Source organism: Protopterus annectens, chromosome 13.part0 (genome assembly GCF_019279795.1).
Source record: "Protopterus annectens isolate FY-2018-M chromosome 13.part0, PAN1.0, whole genome shotgun sequence".
NCBI classification, from domain to species: Eukaryota; Metazoa; Chordata; order Ceratodontiformes; family Protopteridae; genus Protopterus; species Protopterus annectens.
This window is the reverse complement of record NC_056747.1, coordinates 1,171,471,432-1,171,488,049: the sequence shown is the minus strand read 5'-3', so window position 1 is coordinate 1,171,488,049 and position 16,618 is coordinate 1,171,471,432. Positions and strand designations below refer to the sequence as shown.

Genomic DNA, 16,618 nt, shown 5'->3' with positions numbered 1-16,618 from the left:
AAATACAAGTTACTCAGGATGAGAAGTTACTCACAGCACCCAGTTATACATTACTGATGGAGATTATAGCTTAATGTTGTAATAAAGTTGGCATATCAAGGCAGACCCCATGTTGTTTTATACGTTGCTGATGGCTGTGTTTTTACTAACAAACAATTGGTCATAGTGGCTCAAGCTACGTATATATGGTTATCGTGGTGTGTGCATCCATTTCCTCAGTACTGAGGGGATTATGACCACTCTTGATAGCGCTGCAAAAACTAAGAACATGTATGTTTCCACTGGCATTCATCTAGCTGTTTCTTAGCCAAAATTGTAGTATATGGTTCATTCACCTGTGTCTTTAGCATTTGTTTCCATTCAACTCACAGGTGTCTGTGGTGTGCAGTCTAGCAGTTTGCTGGTACCTGCATGGCTGTGTTGCCCATTGCTTTGCTGTATTTAGAGAAAGTGTTGCATCTTCTGCGAGTTCAGCACCCATGTACATATACACTTGCCCATATGCATTGCATGTTGCAGCATGTTTATAACACTAAGCATATACCATCTGATTTTTACGTAAGAGTCCACAAGATTGAATGCACTGCTTTAGTGGTCCTAAATACTGCATCTGTGGCTTTGTATGTTGTCATGCCTTGAAACACTACTATGATTCACCATGACTTGCTGCATGGTGATCTGGGTGGTGAGGCGAGCTTTGTGAAGGGTGAAATGGTGGGCCATGCTGCCTAAATTCCCCAAACCTACCACTTCTCAATTACTGCCTTTCTCAGAACATTATCTGTGAATTCTACAAGGTGGTAAATTATTTGAATAAGGTATTACACTGGTTGAGAGAGTGTTTTGCTCTCCAGAGTTTGTTTGATCTTCTTTTAAATTAGTTTCATTGTCTTTTCAAAGATGAAATAGAGGTATAACAGACTGTACATAATCCTGCAATGAACAGATGGACTTGCAGGCCTGTAATGTGATTTTATGAGTTAGTAACACACCTAGCAGGCTGTTCGCTGGGTTTGTGCATAGATGTCTACCTTTTATGAAATAACTGAGTTGAAACAGTTAGGAAAAGGAGCCGTAAGTCAGGGACACTTTTTAAAGATACAAGTATTTAGATAGCATAATAAGAAAAGTTACATTAACATGTTTTTTAGTCATTCGGTACCATAAGAGGATTTGCACTAATATGTATTTTTAGACATTTGATAAAGTAAGTGAATTTGTGTTATGTATTTTATGAACTCTAAGGTCTTTAACTGTAATGTCTGTCCATATTTGCGTGTTGTAATCGTCCCTGTTCTGCCACAAAGTCAGGCATTTTAGGAAGGAAAGAGTAGAATTTTGAGCTTAAACTATGGACTTTCTTGAACGTTTATGATAGTAAAGAGTTCTGTGTCTGTAGATGATTCTAGGCATTGATTATGTGAAATATCTGTTTTGAAAGGGTGCCTGTACAATTGTTAGAACGTCAGTATCACGTAGAAAAAATACGAAAGGCATACTGCTGAATGCTATTTCCTATAATAATTCATTGCCAATGAGGTTTCTGAGTGTGCATCAGTAATGATTCACTTGTTTTGGTAGATTTTTCCCATTTTTGAATTGGAGTGACCATGGAGTTGGTATGTATGAGTTCTGGGGTTGGGGGGACTTGTCCTGTGCAATAAAGAACTTAAGTTAATTTTTTTCTTCTTTCTGTGTTTTGGGCATCTTTTTTCAACCTTTGGGCTTGTTGACTATAAGGAAGTCAGAGTTTCATAGTAGAACCATTTTGAAAGTCAGCAAAATTAGTCAAAGTATACTGCAGTGAAGTGTAGGGTTTGTAAAAATAAATATTTTCATAAAAATGTGAGAAAGACCGTTTTCCAAACTTTTTGTTCTTTAGTAAGAAAAAATGAAATAAAGCAATGACATGAAATGTATTCTGGGACATGTAAACAAAGATTGTTTGTTGCTAGGAAGTTTGTGTGAAGGTGTATATTAGATGGATAAGATGCACATTTAGTGCAGTGATAATGTGTTTATGATGCTCATAGTATGACTAAAGTTCAAGCACAAGTCCAGGTCAGAGTGTCTCAATGTGTGTAAGAAGAGGGGAACAGCTATGGTGGAAAGGACTGAGAATCTTAGGGAAGATGGGTGGGTCCAGTACTTATTTACTCAGATGGAGGCCACAAGGTGAATACCAAGGGAGGCCGAATAGGAGAAAGTAATAGGTCTAGCTAACGTTAGGAAGATGGGTTCAGAATTCATTGGAGTCTGTATACATAAGGTCAACACAGTCTGTCAGAGATGGGATACATAAAAAGTCTGCATTATGTAAGGTCCACACAATGGCCCCAGAGATGAGGTGAATCTATGTAGACTGAAGGTCCACAGAGAGTGACCTCTAAATTGCAGAACAAGTTCAAAACTGTGGATAGGTCAGTGTTATTGTATAGTACTAGGGTTGTGTCAAACATGCACTGTCATGTTTTGCCTTTTTTGTCATGATCTGTAATCTAGCTATATAAGAGAAAGTTCTACTTACATTCTTTTTGGTTATAAGAAGATACAGAGCTCTAAGCTTCATTTAAATTAATGTCATCTTTCATTTTTCTTTATTTCAGTCGCCATCACAGTACTCACTTATTGAAAAAGATGCTATAAAAGTTGCAAAAGAAATAAAGGCAGAATACTGGGCTGTTTCATCCTTAACAGGTAAGATTGAAAACACATTTGCCACCTTTCTAAGTCACATGCCCGGTGTCAGTAGACAAGTGCACTGCCTCTTATTTGATATTATTGCTTGAGATAGCTAGTTGGAGTGTGGCCATGTGATAAAAGGAGGTACTGCCAGCACACCTAGCTGGAATTTTGTAAATAGTCATATGTCATTTGTGAATATCAACATGATTCATATGCTTGTGTTACAAATGTTTTAGAACTGTATGTCATATAAGATAGTTTGTACAGACGTGTGCTGAAAAAATTTTGTAGAGTACTCAGCTTCGAGATGTGTCCATAGTGTAACCTACTGGAAGAGAACAGAAGTGTACATAAACTGTTGTAACTCTGTAAATGTATATATTTTACCAGTGGAAACTGGAACATAGAATGTTAACTTGCAAAACTTAAGAAAAATAGTTGAAACTAAATTACTTTATAACTGCACCATAAAAGATGGATGTTCTTAAGTCTCCCATTGCTGCAGTCATGACCTATGGGTAGTCCGCTGTCCTCGGTCGGCCCGAATACCAAAGGTCTAGGACTGGCGTCGGTCACTGGCGCTTGAAGCTGACGTCAGAGCGTGCCAGTATTAATGCGCATGACCGATGCCATATCCTCAGTCTTTCTTGCCGCGTGGTCCGAAGCAGAAGCAGCGTTTGCAAGTGCTGTTCGGCGTTCTGAAATTGTCGGTTTTCGAGTTTCAGACCGGAGACCAACTTGGGCTAAGTACCCCGTTGGGAAAACTTTTGTCTTTTTCTTGCCTCAGTTAGACAGATGTCAGAAAAAGTTAATAACTGTATTTCTTGTGGGAAACAGATTCCTCATAGAGATTACCATTCACTTTGTATTCCTTGTTTAGGGCCTGAGCACGACGTTGTTGGGTGTCGCTTTTGTGCTACTTTTAACAAGCGTACTATCAAACGTCGGTTAGATTGTGCTAGGCTTGTGTTTGGTAAACATTGTAATTACAACATGCAGTCGGATTCTCCGACGCCCGGTTCTTCTAAAAAGCGCAAAGAAAAGTCTTTGCGGTCCAAACAGGATGAGTCGTCCATTGAGGACGCCGGTTCTGCAGAACCTCCAACTACTTCCGAGGCTCCTACCGAGGTTCTGTCTGAATCCCAGGGGGAGCCCTTACTACTACAGGAAGTGGCTTCTCCAGTGTTAGGCCAGGCTGAGGGTGCTTCTCAGGTGTCGGTGGTTCCCTCCCCTCATAAGGTGGTTAGGCCTTCTCCTTCTTTAAGCAAAAGCCATGCTAAGACTAAGTCTGTCCCTTCTGGTTCTAGTCCCCAGGGTCCTGCTCCTAGGAAGCACATGTTAAAAATGGCTGAGGATTTGATAACTTTAATTAGGGGTTCTTTGCCCCCCCCCTGAAAAGAGGCCCAGGGTAGAGACAGAGTTGGAAGGTTTGGTCCATTCTTCTAATGATTCAGATTCTTCTGTGGAAGAACTTCAGGATTTCCCTCCCTACTCAGATTCGGAGGCAGAGGACACTACTCCCTCTGCGTCTCCTCCAGAAGATTTTTCCTTCTCTGAGACTTTGCATTCCATGAGGGAACATTTTAAATGGGAAGGACAAGATTATTCAGATTCTCGTACAAGATTAAGGGAATTCTTATTTTTGCCTCAGCATAGGCCCTTGGCTATTCCCCCTGTACTGGATGTTGTTCAGGATGTGTTTTCTGAAGCTGCCCTTAACCCAGATTCTTTGCCTCCTGCCCCTGTTAAACCTGATAGATACTACAGGGTTCCGGAAGCTCACAAGTACCTATATGAGTCCTAGGGCGGATCCAGAAACTATTACTCAAGGCCCTAAAGGTGTTAGGGCTGCTGTGGTTAAAAATCCAGTTCCTCTGGATAAGGATGCTAGAGCCCTGGATAGGTGGGGCAAGAAAGTGTATACTTCTACTTTAGCTATGAGAGCTTTAAATTGTCAGTTTCATATGCTCAGGTATCAGAATTTTTTGCTAAGCCAATTGAAATCTAAAGTGGATGCTCTATCTGAAGGAATTGAGTGTAAAGAGCTTCAGGATTTAGTGCATGCTTCAGATCAAGTTGGTAAGCATTCATTACAGTGTGGTTTTGATGCTTTACAGGCTTCTTCCAGGGTGGCTGCTACTAGTTCAGTTATTCACAGGCATGCCTGGCTGAAAGATCAGACCTTGTCAGAGCATGTTAAAGCCCGGATTATGGATGCTCCTCTTCAATCTGATGTTCTTTTTGGTCCTCCTGTAGAATCAGTTTTGAAAAAAATGGAGGAAAAAGCTAAGTCTACGCAGACGGTTAAGGACTTTTTGCAGGTACAACCCCCTAAGTTTAGTAGGAATTGGCCAGCTAAGGGATGGTCTTTCCCTTCTTCAGATAATCAATCTAGGGGCAGGTCGAGGCGAGGTAGGGGTAGAGCTTCCTCTCAGGCCCCTTTTACCTCTAGGAATTTGAGCTTTTCTACTCCTTCTGCTGGTGAGGGCAGGGGTCAGTCCTTTGGGAAGCAGACCCAATGACCTGTGTCTTCAGCTGCCAGACTCTGCCTTGCTGGCAGCTCCTCTAGGAGGAAAACTGGGACTTTTCAAAAGGAATTGGCATTTGGTTACCCAGGACAAATGGGTGTTGGACATAATAAATCGAGGCTACAAATTTTATTTTCACACCCTCTCTCCTTTCAAAGGTATGCCGGATGTGCCTCCTCAGCAAAGACTGGAAGCTCAGGCACAGATTTCTTCTCTGCTTCAGTTGGGAGCAATACAGGTAGTACCTTCTTCAGAAAGAGGCACAGGGTTTTATTCCCGTCTTTTCTTAGTGCCAAAGAAAGGAAATACTTGGAGACCAATTCTGGATTTGTCCATTCTAAACACCTTTCTGGATATTCCAAAATTCAAGATGTTAACACTTCAACAACTACTACCTATGCTAGGCAAAGATCACTGGATGGTAACTCTGGATCTCAGAGGCCTATCTTCACATTCCTATCAGGCCCAGTTGCAGGAGATTCCTGAGATTTCGGAATGGGAATTTGCATTATCAGTTCTCTGCATTGCCCTTTGGCTTATCTACTGCGCCCAGGGTATTCACAAAAGTCCTGGCTCCAGTAATAGCTTTTCTCAGGCAAAGAGGAATACAAATTTATCCTTATCTGGACGATTGTTTGATTCTGGCTCAAGACAAGCACGAACTTCTTCAACATCTACAGTATGTAATGACAGTTTTAAGATGCCTAAGGTATTCTGTGAACGAAATAAAGTCCAGTCTAGTACCCTCTCAGGAGATGTGTTTTCTGGGTGTGAGACTGAATACAGCTGCTCAGATGGCATTTCTTACCCCGGACAAACAAAGAAATCTTCATCTATACTTTCAGCAGTTATCAACAATGTCCAGGCTGACTGCAAGGACAGTCCTTCAAGCCTTGGGGTTCATGGCATCTTGCATTCTAGTACTTCCCAATGCCAGACTGCATATGAGGAAGCTACAATGGTATCTCAAAAGCGTGTGGACTCAACACAGCCATGATTTGGACACTGTCATTCGGATTTTGCCTTGCATCCAGAGGGAATTTGTGTGGTGGGCTCAGGAATGTCACCTAAACAAGGGACTCTGTGACCCAACCAGAGGCAAGTCAGATATTAACGACAGACTCCTCGGAGTCAGCTCGGGGAGCTCATTTCAAGGGAAAATGGATACAAGACCTTTGGCCCCCAAAGCTACTTCACTTGCATATCAACATGAAAGAGATGCTGGCAGTTCAATTTGCATTGGAAGCATTCAAGGGCCTACTTCAACCTGGACAGGTGTTGATTCGAACAGACAACACCACTGTCATGTGGTACGTAAACAAGCAGGGGGGGGGAACTCATTCTTACCCTCTTTGCAGACAAGCAATGCTGTTATGGGAAACTGCTTTAAATCTGCACATCACTCTTCGAGCACAGTTTCTGCCAGGAACACAAAATTCTTTAGCAGATGTTCTGAGCAGACAGATGGTGGATCCTCACGAGTGGAAGTTGGACCCTCAGGTATTTCTTCAGTTGACCATGGCTTGGGGAACTCCAGACATAGATCTGTTTGCTTCTCCTCTGAATTTCCAACTGCCAAAGTTTTGCACAAGGCTGTTTCATCCAAAAGCCTGGAAAATAGATGCTCTGTCCTTCAGTTGGAGCAACCTTCACGTGTATGCCTTTCCTCCTTTGCCTCTTCTTCCAAAGGTACTGTTAAGTCAGGAGGGAAATGCCTTGTATGATTCTTATAGCACCAGATTGGCCACGTCAGCATTGGTACCCTCTGTTGAGAAGTGTAATTCATGGGGCACCTTGGCCACTACCACAGATTCCTCATTTGTTATCTCAGGTGAACGATCATTTTCTCAATGTCAGGGTACAATCCCTGCACCTGACAGCCTGGCGCATTCTGTTTTAAAGCAGGAGGGCCTTCAGCTCCCTCAAGTTCTGGATGTTATTTTGGAAGCCAGGCGGCCTAGCACTCGAAAGGTTTATGCTGATAAATGGAAGAGATTTTTACTTTGGAGTTCAGCTAAAGGCTTTGATGTTTCATTACCTAATTTGAGTTATGCACTTCAGTATTTGACTGAATTATTGGACAAGGGTTTGTCTTTTTCTTCTGTGAAAGTACATGCTGCAGCTATTTCTGCTCACTATGATTGTGACCCTCCTTTATTTTCTCATCCATTGTTTAAACAGTTTCTTAGAGGGGCAAAGAATATAAGACCCCCACGAAGAGCTCCCACTCCTTCCTGGGACCTTAATTTTGTTTTGGAGAAGCTGACTCTGCCTCCTTTTGAACCTGCAGCTACAGCTGAGTTGAAGTTTTTGTCTTGGAAGACTGCTTTTTTGTTGGCCATTACTTCTGCTAGAAGGGTATCTGAATTGCAGGCTCTCATGGCAGTGGAACCTTTTCTGATTTTTCATAAGGACAGAGTTTCCTTGCGTACTAATCCTACTTTCATGCCTAAAGTAATTTCTAATGTGGCATTGAACCAGTCTATACATTTGCCTTCTTTTTATGCTAACCCCCAAAATAAAGGGGAAACAGTTTTGCATTCTTTGGATGTGCACAGGCAGTTACGGTATTTGAGCAGAACCAAGGAGTTCAGGATGTCTCGACAATTATTTGTTTCTTTTGCTTTGACTTCACAAGGGAAAGCTGTTTCGAAACAAACTATTTCTAAGTGGATTGGCCATTGTATTGTTTTTTGTTATTCTCATCATGGGAAGAGTGTTCCAGTTGGGATCAGGCCTCATTCTACTAGGGCTACTGCCACCTCTACTGCTTTTTTGAGAGGGGTAGCTACTAAGGATATTTTAGAGGCAGCTACTTGGAGTTCTGTACACACCTTTACAAAGCATTATCATTTACCTCTTTATTCCAGGTCCAGGGCTGGGTTTGCCACTGCAGTTTTACAGGGCATGTTAGCAGCTCCTAATGCAATTTAGTTTGCCAGCCTCCCTTTTCCTTTGCTTTGGGATTCTACCCATAGGTCATGACTGCAGCAATGGGAGACGAAGAACATAGTACAGTTTTGTACCTACCATAAATGTAGATGTTTGAGGATCACCATTGCTGCAGTCCTATTTTCCCTCCCTCCTTCCCCCTTTTTAGGTTTGGGTTTGGGGTGGTGTTTTGTGCATTCTGACATCTGGGGCAAGAAAGACTGAGGATATGGCGTCGGTCATGCGCATTAATACTGGCACGCTCTGACGTCAGCTTCAAGCGCCAGTGACCGACGCCAGTCCTAGCCCTTTGGTATTCGGGCCGACCGAGGACAGCGGACTACCCATAGGTCATGACTGCAGCAATGGTGATCCTCGAACATCTACATTTATGGTAGGTACAAAACTGTACTTTTCAGTACAGCAAGGAGACAGGTTGTCTGACATTATAAGGAGCTTCTGCATTGTCTTGTAAGTGTTTTATTGTTTTATGTCTTCCAGCAGCTGCAAAGATCTGAGGGCTATGTGTTTTCACAGGTAGATGCTAAATGCTGGAATTTTCTAGCAGTGGGTGTTTTGCTTGGGAACTAAAGTCATATGACAAGAAGTAATGTCATCCTGCAAGCTAATCCAGCAGTAATATTTGAGATATTAATTTAAGAATTCTCTGAAAGAGAGAGCATTATGTATTTTGTCTTTGACCTGACAAGAAGACCCATTCACCACACTTGCCTTGCTCTGTAAGTAAGTTAACTAGGCTATAGTAATTCTCTTAGATTCATTCAGGAATGTAGTGAAGTATAGCTTAGATGTTTTCTTTATTTATTTGAGACTGTCCTGCAATGTTGTTTTAAATATTTCCTGTGATTTCAAACTCTGATGTAACTGTGATTATTTACGGAGTGTTTTCTTTTTTTATTATTGCTAAATATATTTAAACCTATCATTGTGGCTGATATCTGTGAGACATATTTAAGTTCTGAGAGTACTTGCATATTTATTTGGTGACACTGTGGACCACTCCTAATAGCCCTGCTCTTGGTCAAAGTACCATTTGTATTGATAGTAACATTACACTGTAAGATTGGAACCCTTTGTTAAGGTCCTTAAAGTACGTGATAAGGAGTGACTGGTAGCAGTAATTACTACCTTGTAGTCTGGGCAGAAAGGGGCATAGCTAGTAACCTGGGCCAGCCTTTCCCAGGTGTGTGTGTGTGTGTGTGTGTGTGTGTGTGTGTGTGTGTGTGTGTGTGTGTGTGTGTGTGTGTGTGTGTGTGTGTGTGTGTGTGTGTGTGTATATACATCAAACCTCAAAGAGTGTGTCAGGTACTTGGGCAAGGACACAGCACTGGTTGTATAGAGAGGGTGCTGGAGGCCTTGGCTAAGTCACTCAGTTGACATGTCAACTCTATAGCTGTGCCAGTGGGGAGTCTTATTGGGGGTCTGGAGAAGGAGAGGGAAACCAGCCTCAGACTGATTGTGGTCTCTTTGTGCTCTTAAGGGAAATTGCACTTGATGCAGAGAGCTGCATCTGGAAAGACTGTGTGTACGTCCCCCACTGTTGCCAATGGTGAGGATTGAGGCTGTTTGATAACTGGTCAAGTGTTGGGGCGTCACAAACCCTACAGGCTTTTGTGTGTCTATCTTCAAGTTTTATAAGTATTATTAAGAGGTTTGTAGATTATTTCCCTTTATTTTTAGGAATTTGTTATTTAGCCATTCCATCCTTTTGCTTGTCTGACTTGGTAGATATTTTAGGGTAGCAGACAACCTCTGCTTTCAATTTACCCAACTAATTAAGCATAGTCTTCTTGTCTTCTTGAGTTGATAGAGTTTATAGATTTAATAGAACTGAGTATTGGTCCTAACATTTGAACTGTTTAGAGTATTGGGTTTTTGCTGGTTGGTGTTTACCTGAAACTGCAAGTGAAGTGGTGAAGGCTACCACTTTCAAAAATTGCTCAAAATATGAGCACAAAATTCCCCCTCAAGACCCTCATGATCTCTTTGTAGTCTGTCTAGTAGTTGCCCGTCTGAATGCTTTATGCAACATTTTGGTCCCAGGGCTCTATCTGATAGGAGGAATAAGGTCATAGAAGAAGGACTTTTTCCTCTAGATCCAGCTAAGGCAAAAAAGCCGAGCGATAAAGCATCGAAACCTAAGTAAGGATTTGAAGTTGAGGAAGCCCTCTCCTGATTCTTTGGCTCCATTGTAGACTCTCAAGGTTTCAAGTGTAGAAGAACATGTTGCTCAGAAACCTACTACACCTCTCCTCCAGATCCAGAATTAGGACCTCCTATAACTATTCAGGATTCTTCCAAGAAAACAGAGAGACCAGTTTCAAGATCCATCCACCTCTACCCTTTCTACAAGATCTTTTAGGTTTATAAAAGTACTTCAGAAGTTGAATTGGATCTCTTTCTGCAGAAGTTTCTCAAACTTGGGTCAGAATTGCAGTCATTGTGACTCCATGACCTCTGAAGCTGGTTGGATCCATTCACTTCGCCCCATCCAGGCACCCTCACTGGTGTGTCCTTTGCCTCTGGTTCCCTCAGATCTGTGCCACCACCTGAACCTTTAGCCTGGGAGCCATTGATTAATGGGTCATCAGCTCCAGGGGTTTTGAATGTAACTCACCAGACTATAGCCTTGTCTGACCCAATGTTGGAGTCTTGGAGCTGAGGAATTGGGTGGATGGCTCCATTGCTTCACTCGGAGTCTTCAGCCTTTGAGACTTCAGCTCTGATTCCCTCCTCAGTGATGACAATTTAGATTACTTCAAGGATTCTACTCTGGTCCTTTTCACACTCTTCCCTTGGGGAGTTGAAACCAACCATGGGTGCTGCATCTTCAGATCCTGTAGAGGTTGAAGCAGCTTTCCCAGTCTTGGGAAGGATTATTTCTTCGACATGCAAGATGGTTCCACCGACTACAGTTTTATCCCATGACCTGTGTTCTTTCGGTTTGACTTCTGCAAAGGTGTCTTCTGGGAAGATTTGTTCCATTAAATCCAAATGTCCTGTTTTGTTAGATAGTTCTCAGAAAACTCAGGAGCTTCATCCCCTGAACCACAGAAGAAGAGGTCTTGCAAGAAAAGCATCTAGACTCCTTAACTGAGTCAGTCATTTCAGTTAAAAACTTGGATGACAGAGAAGGTTACCCTCAATCCCCTCCCAAGGATGGTTCCTTCGAAGAGATCCTGGAACTCATGTGACAGAAGGGATCTTGGCCTCCCTCTCAAGATGAATTGGCATTGTGTGAGGTGTACAGAACAACTCCTGTGTTCTGGGTGGTCCCTCCCACTGGCAAGTTGATAGAATTGGCGGTGAGGAAATCTTGGCAGGAAACGACACCTGCAAGTAAGTCCCCTAAAGATAAACTCTAGGATTAGAGACAATGACTCCTTGATGAATTTTTCTCTGATGAAGAGGAATCTTTGGGTTATTTTACACAAATTCCCTTTGTCCAAGAATATGTTTCCCCTGAAGATGATTCAGTCAGTGTTGATTCCCCTATGGAAGAATTTCTGATGTCAAAAAAAGATATCAACTTCTACAAGTTGATTTCCCTAGCCCTTCTGCATTTCCCCAGTGCATTCTGTATTTCTGGATGCCTTTCATAATGTTTCCCAAACCCCAGACTCCCAGGCACTGGCTCCCACAAAGCCAGACTGCTACCACAAGGTCCATGAGGATTGTAAATTCCTCTTTAGGTGTCCTGCTGCAGACCCAGCAGTCATTTCTGTAGCTACAGATAAACCATCTGGGATGCTTCCTTATACCACTCTTCTCCCATCAGACAGAGAGTAGAACCCTTGAGAGACTGGGAAAAAAGGCTTATACTTCAGTCAGCTTGGCTTTCAGGGCCATCAATTATCAGACACATATGACTAAGTACTTCTTAGAGCTTTTGTCTCAAGCATCAAGTGCCATTGCAGATCTTCCAGATTTGAAGGAAAAGCCTTGGCTCTATCAATCTTGGGAGCTTCCTCCCTTGTGGAAAAACACTCTATTAAATGCAGCTGAGATGATGTGGAGGTTTGTGGCAGGGAAGCTGCTACTGGTTCAGTTCTCAAAAGATTTTCCTGGCTTAGGTTGCAGCCCCTCCAGGATGACTTCAAATCAAAATTAATGGATGCATTATTAGATAATTCAGCTTTATTTGGCCCAGCCGCAGCTTCTCTTTTTAAGTCTTATTTTAACCGTACAGCACTGGGTTTGCTTCAAGTAAATCTACTTGTATAGCTTGAGGCCAGTGTCCTTTTGTAAGCATACTTCTGCTCATATTTTATTTCTTTTTTATTTATTTCTGGTGACTATACCTTTAGAAACTTTATATCCTTGTCTCTCAAGCTAGTTTTTCACGATCTTTTTCTGATTGTTTCTCTGACTTCATCTTGACCAGGGTGCTAGCCCCACTCCGTTCACCCTCGCTATGCTCGGGCTCACTTCGCTTTCCTACCCTACCCCCATTCCCAAACACCCCTATTACAATTACCTTTATACCTAACTATCCCCCCTTCCTGTCCCACTAGCCTCTACAATTCCTCTTCCTGCCTATTGCCACAACCACCTTACTAATTTGTCAATCTTGTCAACACCACTTCCTCTATACCACTGTCTCTACCTACTCTATCTGACCATATTTTATTCCAACATGTATTTTCTAATATCTTCTACACTACTCCTTATTCTCTCTATCTCCACCTCTTACCACTCCAATGTCTCTGACCCACTCCTATGTTCACCAACTTCTCACTCATACAACGTATATCCAACTACTTCATCTTTTACTATCTCCCCTAATCTCTTTACTACCTCTACCTCAAGTCTGTATAAACTATCCATAACACAGGTTTTTAAACATTCCCACAAAGCTAAGTCAAAACTATACAAACTCCATCTAGCATCTACTACACACTCTGTCCTCACTAAAAACCTACTTTGTTCTGGAGATATCCATCCCAACCCTGGCCCCTCTTCTTCTCTCCCCAAAATTACCTCTACACTGCCCCAATCTTACTCCTCTAACAGTCACTCACCTCAGTCACAACAATCCTCTCCATCCAAAAACTTAACTATTTACTCATTGAATATTCAGAGTCTAGCAAATAAAGTTATTAAGCTGCACTCATGGATAGCTCTCAATACCCCTCACATCCTCTCCCTATCTGAAACCTGGCTCAAGCCACAAATCTCAAGTAGTGAAATACTCCCACCAGGTTATAATATCTTCCAATCTGATAGACCTGTAAAAAAGGGGGTGGCGTGGCCATCCTCTACTCAAACAACCTTAACCTCTCATCTTACCCTTCTCCAATTCCTGACTTCCTCTCAGCTGAAATCATCATCCTTAACTGCTATCTGAATACCCCCCAAAAAACTTGCAATTGCCTCTATCTACCTTCCTCCTGGTAACAATCTACCCATTCTTGAAAACATCCTATCCTGGTTCTCCCGCAACATACCATATGAGACACTTATCCTTGGTGATGTCAACATTAATTGATGCAAACTCACAACTGGCTCCCCCCAACTCAGTATCCACCTACACGGCTTCCGCCAACTTATAACATCTCCTACTCGCTTCCATAAAATTCCACCTCCAGCTCCATCATAGACTGGATCCTTACCAATTCCCCCACCAATACCACAATCCCACCACCTTACCTGAATCCCTCAGTGATCATTTCCCTACCACCATCTTAAGACACTACTCCCATATTCCTAATCAAAGACTGTTGAAAACTATTGATTTTCAATTCATCCCAATTTAACTCCATTCTCCACAACATAGATTGGTCCATCCTAAAACACCTCCCCCTAAACAATGTTGTAAGCACTTTCAATAACATCTTCATGAGTACTCTAAACTCCTTAGCTCCCTCTAGGAAGATCAGAGTAAAATCAAATCATGCTCCCTGGCTCTCCAAGGAGACTAGGTCCCTTGTGAAACAAAGAGATAGTGCTTGGAAAACCTGGACTAAAACTAAACCACCTCTTCTTCAAAAATGCAGGCAACTGAGGAACCTTGCAAAAAAACATACAACTAATGACAAAAAGTTATACTATAGCTCTGCTCAGTTTAACAACAAATCCAATCCTCGAAAATTTTGGTCAACTCTCAACAACGTCCTCTGTCCTGGAAAGCCCACTAATCCCTCCCCATACCCTAACTCTTCCTCTCAGGAAACAGCTACCCTCCTGAATAAACACTTTATCTCTTCGATCCAAAATCTGGTATGCTCTAAGCCAAACTCTACTTCGACACCCACCCCTCCAAGTCCCACTAACACAACTTTGTTTTCTTTTGAGCCAGTTCCCATTACTTACATCAAATCTCCACTACTCAAGCTAAAACCTTGCTCTCCTTCCACTGACAACCTTTCTCCTACATTCCTCAAACTTGCTACTGACTCAATTGCCTATCCTATATCTATACTAATTAATCGATCTATCATGGAATCAACTGTCCCCACCCTTTGGAAATCTTTCTTTACTATCCCCCTTCATAAAGGTGGAAGCTCCACCGACCCCTCAAACTACCGACCCATTGCCATTCTGTCCCCCTCTCCAAGATATTAGAAAAATGTATTCACTCGCAGCTTCTCAATCACCTCCTCACGCACCAATTACTTACCCCTACCAAAAATGGATTACGTCCTCACCACAACACCACCACTGCCCTCCTCTCCTTCACTCGTATCATTGAAGAGGCCCTAGACAACAATAAACTCATTTTCTGTCTCTTCCTAGATCTCTCCAAAGCCTTCGATACTGTCTCTCATCCTCTACTACTATCCAGGCTCAGAAATCTGTACCTATCCCCCTCTGCACTTGCCTGGTTTAATAGTTACCTATCTGGCAGGGAACAATCTGTTAAATGGCTCTCATCCTCCTCACCTTTCCTTCCCATCTCCACTGGTGTTCCCTAAGGCACCATCTTGGGACCTCTTTATTTAACATCTTCACCAATGATCTTTACACTTCATGCAAAAAATCCTCCCTTATTCAGTATGCTGACAACTCTACACTTATATCCATCTCAAATAACATTCCTGAAGTACACTCCCTGACCCAACAAGCCCTGTTATCCACTGAACAGTGGCTCTCACAACCTACTTATCCTAAATCCCAAAAAGACCAAACTCCTACTTTTCCTTCCCTATTCTCTTTCTCATCACAAAACCTCCTTTTTTATTAAATCTTCTAACAATACAACTATCCAACCTGACACCCACACAAAACTCCTAGGGGTCATTATCGATGAACTAAAAATATTCATCGTGTTTCACTGTTGCGGTCATTACTGTTGGGTTATCCTGCTGGCAGGCTACCTGCAGTCAGCCTGAATTTCAAAGTCCTGGTCCGATGTCGGCTGCTGTCACCTCTTCCCTGACATCTGTGCGCCAGGAGTATAAAATATGCGGCCGATGCCATTTTCTTTAATCTTTCTTGACGCGTGGTGCCTGAAGCAAAAGCAGTTCGCAAGTGCCGGTCGGCCGACTCCTGAGGTTTTCGAATCCGAATTTCAGAACCGAAGTCTTCATTAAAGCGAAGTACCCCATTGGGGAAACTTTTTTCTTGTTCCAGACCGATGTCAGAAAAAGTTAACAATTGTATTTCTTGTGGGAAGCAAATACCTCATAAGGATTTTCACTCTTACTGTATTCCTTGCCTAGGCCCTGACCACAACATTGCTAGCTGTCGGTTTTGTGCTAAATTTAACCAACGCACTATTAAGTGTCAGTTCGATTTTGCATTTCATTACTTTGGCCGAAGATTTAATTATATAATGCCGTTGGAACAGCCAACGACCGGAGTTTACAAAAAACGCAAGGACAAGGAAAAGGATAGGCATCCGAGGTCCAAAACTGACGAACCTCCGTTAGGCCAGTCGCCAGTTCTTAGTGAGGTGCTTTCGTAGTCCCTGGCGCCCACTACCTCAGAGCCACAGGCCGCTTCCGACTCCCACGTGGAGCCGACTGGGCCTCTGGATACTCAAGGTATTTGACACACTGAAATCATTCCCTCAGATGGGTCCGGAGCCGCTGAGCAGGCATCGGCTTCTGAGAGTGTCTTCAGACCTACACAGTTATATGTTAAGCCATCTTCAGCTTCAAAGACAAAGACTAAAGCAGATTTAAGGACAAAGAAACAAGTACAGCATTCTCTTACTCAAACTTCCATGCCTAAAAAACAGATGCTTAAAATGGCCGAAGACCTAATTACTTTGATCAGGGGTTCCCATCCCCCTCCTGATAAGAGGCCTTGGCAAGAGACAGAATATGATTCTTCTGATCAGGTTTCTATTTCCTCTGATTCCTCTTCTGAACAGGATTATTATGTTCCTCCCTATGAGGACTCTGATGCTGAAGAATCCATCCCTTCAGCCTCACCTCCTGAGGATTATTCTTTTGGGGAAACCCTGCATACCATGAGGGAGCATTTCCACTGGGAGAGCCAAGATTACT

General features: G+C 42.5%; 1 protein-coding gene across 1 annotated transcript in view; it reads left to right on the top strand.

The window, feature by feature from the left end:
• RAB34 (RAB34, member RAS oncogene family) overlaps nucleotides 1-16,618 on the top strand; it is a gene marked incomplete in the record, with an annotated part of 431,068 nt that overhangs the window by 308,475 nt on the left and 105,975 nt on the right. Inside the window, 1 exon segment of the mRNA XM_044055175.1 lies at nucleotides 2,607-2,697. Within this exon segment, the coding sequence (XP_043911110.1) occupies nucleotides 2,607-2,697 (91 nt within the window).